At 42.5% G+C, this 7,611-nt stretch overlaps 1 protein-coding gene across 2 annotated transcripts in view; it reads left to right on the forward strand.

Annotated features, from left to right (window-relative positions):
- RPS6KL1 (ribosomal protein S6 kinase like 1) overlaps window positions 1-7,424 on the forward strand; it is a 10,894-nt gene extending 3,470 nt beyond the window's left edge. For both annotated transcript variants that reach the window (XM_072116844.1, XM_072116845.1), the window contains 10 exons: window positions 948-1,204; window positions 1,290-1,414; window positions 1,614-1,706; window positions 5,407-5,454; window positions 5,751-5,883; window positions 5,970-6,230; window positions 6,314-6,403; window positions 6,489-6,571; window positions 6,644-6,739; window positions 7,122-7,424. In XM_072116844.1, coding sequence (XP_071972945.1) covers window positions 988-1,204; window positions 1,290-1,414; window positions 1,614-1,706; window positions 5,407-5,454; window positions 5,751-5,883; window positions 5,970-6,230; window positions 6,314-6,403; window positions 6,489-6,571; window positions 6,644-6,739; window positions 7,122-7,229 — 1,254 coding nt within the window. In that variant the 5' untranslated portion in view covers window positions 948-987 and the 3' untranslated portion in view covers window positions 7,230-7,424. The remainder of the gene's footprint in view (window positions 1-947; window positions 1,205-1,289; window positions 1,415-1,613; window positions 1,707-5,406; window positions 5,455-5,750; window positions 5,884-5,969; window positions 6,231-6,313; window positions 6,404-6,488; window positions 6,572-6,643; window positions 6,740-7,121) is intronic.
- Window positions 7,425-7,611: the final 187 nt, after the last annotated feature.

Here is a 7,611-nt window from a genome sequence, read left to right on the forward strand (position 1 = left end):
AAATCTGCACACGATGATCACACCTGTTTTCCCTCACACCTCTGTATGAACCTCTCACCTGTGTCCTTACACCTCTGCATGGTCCTCATACCTGTGTCCTCTACGCCTTTGCATGATCCTCACACCTGTGTCCCCACATTTCCACATGGTCCTCACACCTGTGCAAGGTTCTCTCACCAGTGTCTCATACACCTGAGCATGGTCCTCTCACCGGTGTATCCTACGCCTCTCTTGTTCCTCTCAACTGACCCCTACACCTCTGCATGGTCCTATCAACTATGTCCCCTACACCTCTGCATGGTCCTCTCAACTATGTCCCCTACACCTCTGCATGTTTCTCTCAACTATGTCCCCTACACCTGTGCATGATTTCTGCACCTGGCTATTAAGTGTGTATCAAAGCTTTTATTACTATTTTTTAATAGATATTTTTGTAACAAATACACCACCACCACCTCACCTGTATCTGCTGCACCTGCGTATATGCACTAATCTATATAGATTACACTACGGGCATATCTACTCACACAATGGAGCATTCTACTCTAAAGAACAATTATAGCAGAATATATTATTAAGATGATAGAGCTCTCTGCTGTGTGATCAATTACAGTTGCTCTAATACTGTGCATCAACACTTGGGTAGTCTTTTCTACTGTCATCGGTGTGTGACATCCACACGCCCCACAAACACTGTCAGACTGAGGATCCCCTAAAAATAGAACCTACTGTCCTCCAAATTTGATTGCAATCTGCTTTATCCCAAGGGGCCATAATTGGGTTAGAGCCTGGAACCAATGGAGAAGACTCTAGTGCTCTGGCAGGAAAGTCATGTGCTTGTATGCTATAGTAGAGGGGAAAAAAATTCAAACTATACTGCTACATACAATGTGATGCTCCCCCCCACCAATGTGTTCTCTATTTTTTATATTTTTGTTCCCTTGCAGCGTTGCTGGACCTTCCTTAGTTCACCACATACGGGGGGCAATGAGCAGTGACCGTGACCTGTGTTCTCAATATCGTATTGGATTCACAGAGGTCACTGAGCAAACTACAAGTGCAAAGGTCCCATTCAAACGTGATTACCTGGTGGATGCTGCCAAACAATTGCATGTAGCACAGGAGAGAGATGCCAACGAGGAGTATGAAGCGGCCTTCAGTCACTACAAACATGGGGTGGAGCTACTTCTAAGTGGGGTAACGGGTAAGGCTTTGTTGCCTTTATTTCAAGTTTTTAATCCCCATCCTGTATGTGTTCCTTCCCTCATATGCCCTCTTTTTGCTTCAAGTTGACCCAAGCAGAGAGCGGCGTGAGGCTGTGAAACGCAAAATCTCACAGTACTTGAAAAGAGCAGAAGAAATCTTCAATTGCCACCTGCAAAGGCCTCCTGGAAATTTGAATGGCATAGCGGAGGTGAGAAAAGTGGGCTTTATATCACCACTTGTAACCCAATATCAATAGTAGTGATCGGGTGTCTTCATATACTTCCTAAGAATCTGTGTATCATCAAGATAAGGCAATATGTACATGCAGACTGTCCTGTGGCCATGTTACCTTGATGCTAGTTCTCCTGGGTCTTGGTCTATAAAAACAATGTTTTTACCTATTTTAGGGTTACAGCAGTCTCCGTTTTCGACCAATCCGAGTACTCAGTGCTGCAGTGGAGAACTTGAAAAGCTGCCGTGTCCTACAGATTATTGATAAGGTACCATATAACCACATACATTATCCCATTATAGAAACTACACCCCTCAATGTATGAGAAACCGACTTTAAGAAGTTTTACAAGGGGTAAAAACAAAATGAAGGTGAAATTTACAATTTGTAAATTTTTTGGGGAAAATACATTAATTTTGCCCCTTCCCCCCTCCTCAGAAAAATGCCAATACCCCATATGTGGTGGTAAACTGCTGTATGGGCACACAGCCGGGCATAGAAGGGAAGGAGGCGCCATTCAGAGCAGATTTGCATCATCACATTTTAGAGGCTATAACATGTTTATTTTATTGTAGTGTAGACATATGGGGGATTATTATTTATGAGATTCACTATTAAGTTGAATCATTTAGAGTGGTTCAATAGCTAATTGATGAGATTTTATTAATCATTATTTCTGGATTAGGGTTTTTAGTTTTTTCTTTGTAGGCCGTTCATTGTACCATTAGAATCTTTATTCTATGAGTCACTATGATTCAGGCGATATCCCATTTATATACAGCGTTTTTATAATTGCCTTGTTTTGCAGAATATAGAACTCATTTGTTGAGAAATCTGCTTGTTTTTGCATCGCCATGTTCTAAACAGCATAACATTTTTATTTTATTTTATATAAGGAGCTGCAGTAGGGCTTATTTTTTGCAGGGCAAGCTGTACTATTTATTGGTATCATGTCGGGGTAAATGTTATTTTTTTATCACTTTTTATCCTTTTTTTATGAGGTTGGATGTGAAAATATCGTAAATTTTTACAGTGTTCATTGCACGGGTTCAGTAACTATTTTATTTTACGGATTGTTACCAATGTGGTGATACCCAATATGTTGTGTTTTGTGTAGGGTTGCACAATGCATTGTAATCTCCGTATTTGTATGATACTTTCAGAGCCAGAACCTATACCAGGTTTCAAAAAATGCAGACGCGAGGTCTGTGTTCAGTCCATATTGTACCCGTTTTTTTTTCAGATTTGCAAAAAAAGCTGCAACACTCTGCATACGGATGTCATGCATGTGCCGTCCATTTTTTTGCGGATCCATTAACTTCTATGGATGTACACTCACCGGCCACTTTATTAGGTACACCTGTCCAACTGCTTGTTAACACTTAGTTTCTAATCAGCCAATCACATGGCGGCATCTCAGTGCATTTAGGCATGTAGACATGGTCAAGACAATCTCCTGCAGTTCAAACCGAGCATCAGTATGGGGAAGAAAGGTGATTTGAGTGCCTTTGAACGTGGCATGGTTGTTGGTGCCAGAAGAGCTGGTCTGAGTATTTCAGAAACTGCTGATCTACTGGGATTTTCACACACAACCATCTCTAGGGTTTACAAAGAATGGTCCGAAAAAGAAAAAACATCCAGTTAACAGCAGTTCTGTGGGCGGAAATGCCTTGTTGAGGTCAAAGGAGAATGGGCAGACTTGTTCGAGCTGATAGAAAGGCAACAGTGACTCAAATCGCCACCCGTTACAACCAAGGTAGGCAGAAGAGCATCTCTGAACGCACAGTACGTCGAACTTTGAGGCAGATGGGCTACAGCAGCAGAAGACCACACCGGGTGCCACTCCTTTCAGCTAAGAACAGGAAACTGAGAATATAGAACTCATTTGTTGTGAAATCTGCTTGTTTTTGCATCGCCATGTTCTAAACAGCATAACATTTTTATTTTATATAAGGAGCTACAATTTGCACAAGCTCATCGAAATTGGACAGTAGAAGATTGGAAAAACGTTGCCTGGTCTGATGAGTCTCGATTTCTGCTGCGACATTCGGATGGTAGGGTCAGAATTTGGCATCAGCAACATGAAAGCATGGATCCATCCTGCCTTGTATCAACGGTTCAGGCTGGTGGTGTTGGTGTCAGGGTGTGGGGAATATTTTCTTGGCACTCTTTGGGCCCCTTGGTACCAATTGATCATCATTGCAACGCCACAGCCTACCTGAGTATTGTTGCTGACCATGTCCATCCCTTTATGACCACAATGTACCCAACATCTGATGGCTACTTTCAGCAGGATAATGCGCCATGTCATAAAGCTGGAATCATCTCAGACTGGTTTCTTGAACATGACAATGAGTTCACTGTACTCAAATGGCCTCCACAGTCACCAGATCTCAATCCAATAGAGCATCTTTGTGATGTGGTGGAACGGGAGATTCGCATCGTGGATGTGCAGCCGACAAATCTGCGGCAACTGTGTGATGCCATCATGTCAATATGGACCAAAATCTCTGAGGAATGCTTCCAGCACCTTGTTGAATCTATGCCACGAAGAATTGAGGCAGTTCTGAAGGCAAAAGGGGGTCCAACCCGTTACTAGCATGGTGTACCTAATAAAGTGGCCAGTGAGTATATGTGGTCTGCATGCAAGATAAAAAAAAATGCTGCCATTTTTTTCTCACTGTCTGCACATCCATGAAAAAAATGGACATGTGAACAGACCCATAGGAAATGGTGTGTCCGTTTGCCATCCGCAAAAAAGGTTAGGACCTTTACAATACATAGACTACACTGTCATAAAGCACTAAAGCTTCTCCTGGCAGATCACTGGTGACCATTACTGATCGCATGTGTTTCAATGGAAATGCAAATGTATTCAGACATTTGCATTGCGTTTCTAAATGCTATGTAAACGCTCCATGTGACCACACCCTAAACATTTAGATATATTTTTTTTTCTTTTGTTGAAAGTATCATATTGGTATCGAGTATTACAATACTTTTCTGGGTATCATATCGGACTCAAAATTCTGGTATCGGCGCAACCCTAGTTTTGTGGCAATTTTCACTTTTTTAATGTAAATTTAATTTTTATATGTGATGGGGCACTAGGGGTTCTCTATTTTATTTTATTTACATTTTACTTTTTTTTTTTACTTTGTCCCAGGGTGGGACATGAACAAGTGATCACATGATGTCAATATTTTTACACTGTGCTTTGTGTTACATTCCTATTCATATGACCTGGGTGATGTCATCTAAGGTCCTTTGCCCCCTAAAATATGACATATCTATGTATGTATCTGATCACATGAAATCACAGCAGCCTCCATGGACTTTCTGTTCTAACCATCCCCCTTGGAGGCTGCTGTGATTTCATGTGATCAGATGTAAACATGCAGTAGATATGGAAAATTTAGAGGGGAAAAGACCTTAGATGACATCACCCTGATCATCTATATGAATGTAAAACACAGATCAGAGTGTAAAAATATTGTCACAATATTTCTTATACGTAAATATAGCTTTATATATCTGTAGTTGAATATTGACAGACTGTCACAAAGTACTAGTTCCAGCAATGGAGACCTGTCAATCAGGAACAAGGAGACAGGGCTGTTCAGTTAAAATAAGGGGGCATGGTTTACTGGCAGCCTGGGAGAAAACAAGAGTCATGGCTAGGATAAAAGAGTATGCTAAATAGCATATCAGAAAAACGGCTATTATTAAGGTACAGTGACTAACTTTAGCTCTAGGTGATATGGGGAGTACTTGTAACCCTTTACTACTAGGCATTGTTGGTTTGGGCAGGGTGGGGGATTTCTGGTGACAGCTTTATATGGTCTGTGAATCATTTGGTGGCCCCCCTACCTTATGACTAATCCTTCCGGTCCTTGGCAACATTTGCTTCACCACCTTTTACCACTGTCCCCTTAATATTCTGCTATTTTCTGTTTGTCATCATTAAGGTGCAGTTGGTGTATGACCCCTCCTCAGGAACAAAGTTCATCCTTAAGGTAAGATCCAGTAAGCACAAGGTTTTGTGTGTGTAATGTGGTGAGTTTCCATGTGCAGCAGAACTGTAGTTTACATAGAGGATTTACGTTTAAGTGCAAAGGTTAAATTGAGTCACAGCAGAGTGGTCCCCTCTGTGCTGCATGGAACTCCAAAAAAGCCATAAAATCTGCTAGGTGGATGTATCTGATGTGTTGCATTTTTGGGTGGTCTAGTTGAAATGCACCAACCAGCATCACACCAGCACTATCCATGCTGTCAGCTGTCCCTGGCTGTGACTACTTTTCTTTCCCTGTAGTCTCTGATGAAGTCGGGACGTTGTGGCCATGGAGCCATCACAGTTATTCCACAGAGTGTTCCCTACATGGTGCAGCTTCAGAAGTTTTACGTTGGGGAGGATTCTCTTTATCTTCAGCTACAACACATTTCAGGTCAGACAGCTGATTACATCCAAGCTTTTCCACACATTGGTTGTCTGTGTGTTTAGCATCTTCCCTTCTCTGCCCCATTACTGCAGGAGGACGTTTGTTTGAACATCTCAGGAAATATGAGGCTCCGGTTGTGAACTCCGGAGACCACACTGTGACCACACAACAAGCAACCCAAAGACTCAATCCCATCAGCCACATGAGCTCATCACATGACTTTGGTCATGGGGTGCCAGAGTCACGAGCTAGGCTTTGGGGTGCGCAGCTAATATTGGCACTAGACACTCTTCACCAGGAAGGAATTCTGTGCAAAGACCTGAATCCTCGTAATGTGCTACTAGGAGACAAAGGTAACATAAGGTTTCATCTAAGTATCCTCTGAGCCGTAATTAAGTGTGAACTTGGGCTGACGTTCCTTACTGTATTTCTACAGGCGACGCTTACCTAACATACTTTGGCCAGTGGCGAGAGGTTGACCACATCTGTTGTTCCGAGGCAGCAGAGCAGCTGTATGTAGCACCAGGTGAGCTACTGTAATTTTCTTAGCAACAAAACATAGGCACTTATGTATTAGGAGTCACTGAACATTTCTTTCCTTTGCTTATCAGAGGTCCTGGGGGTGGGAGTTGTGGATGAGGCCTGCGACTGGTGGAGCCTTGGAGCACTTCTCTTTGAAATGATGACTGGACAGGTGAGAAAAATGTATTGTCCTCTCTTAATGTTTACTTAGTTGGAAGAGATGATTGACTCTCGATCTTTGCAGCCTCTCTACAAGAGTTTGATGTCAGGAGTCGGCACTCAGATGAAGATCCCCTTCCCAGAACAGCTCAGTGTGGAAGCAGTGTCTCTACTAAAAGAGGTATGGGAGAGCAGGGAATCCTCTCACAAATGAAAGCTCCATCACCTGCCCCAATAGCAACATACGGGTCCGCTTCTGCATGTTTGGCCTACGCCAGTTCCCATTAGTGCTTCTGCAACAATTTTACTAATGAACATCTAGATTCATCTTAGAACTGCAACTAACAGTGAACTGGGAGATTTGTGAAATGTTATAGAATACAAAAATACTGTATTACAGTATTGTTACTACACACAATTCTGACCATGCACATTAACTGCACATGGGGTAGGGTCTGCCATGTGCTCTAGTCATATTTCCCAGGGAAATGGTTTTCTATGCTGTGTCAAGTCCAGTTTAGATGGACCAATTTTCTCATAACCATGCTATGTCATCATTTCAGCTGCTTACTTATGATGCAAACAAACGGCTTGGCGCTGGTCCTGGGGGAGCACAAAGGATCAAGTCCCACCCATTCTTCAGAGACATCCAATGGAACAAGTTGCTGTGAAGCATGGACGCCTAATCACAGAGGAGCAACATGGAAAAAATATAATGCAAAGTAAAACCAGAATGAAAAAAGGGGACACAATGCTTTCACAGACGTGGCCACCACAGTGATATCTGAGCCACTTGCACGGCCAGCATGGAAATATCATAGCCAGCTTTAATGTGCTGTCCATACCAATAAAGATCCAAATCTGTAGTGAGTGTTAGTGATGGGTGTGGTGAAAATGTGGCCTCTGAATGGAAGGGAAACAACAAACTACAGCAAATACAAGCATTTCCCTTGATTATTTTGAGTCCTGTTAACTAATGTTTGCAGAGTAAAGATGGAAAGGTATTTCTCCAGCCACAGGTGATCACCATAAAGTCCAGCCTTGGGGAACCAC

Source organism: Engystomops pustulosus, chromosome 7 (genome assembly GCF_040894005.1).
Source record: "Engystomops pustulosus chromosome 7, aEngPut4.maternal, whole genome shotgun sequence".
In the NCBI taxonomy this organism is placed as follows: domain Eukaryota; kingdom Metazoa; phylum Chordata; class Amphibia; order Anura; family Leptodactylidae; genus Engystomops; species Engystomops pustulosus.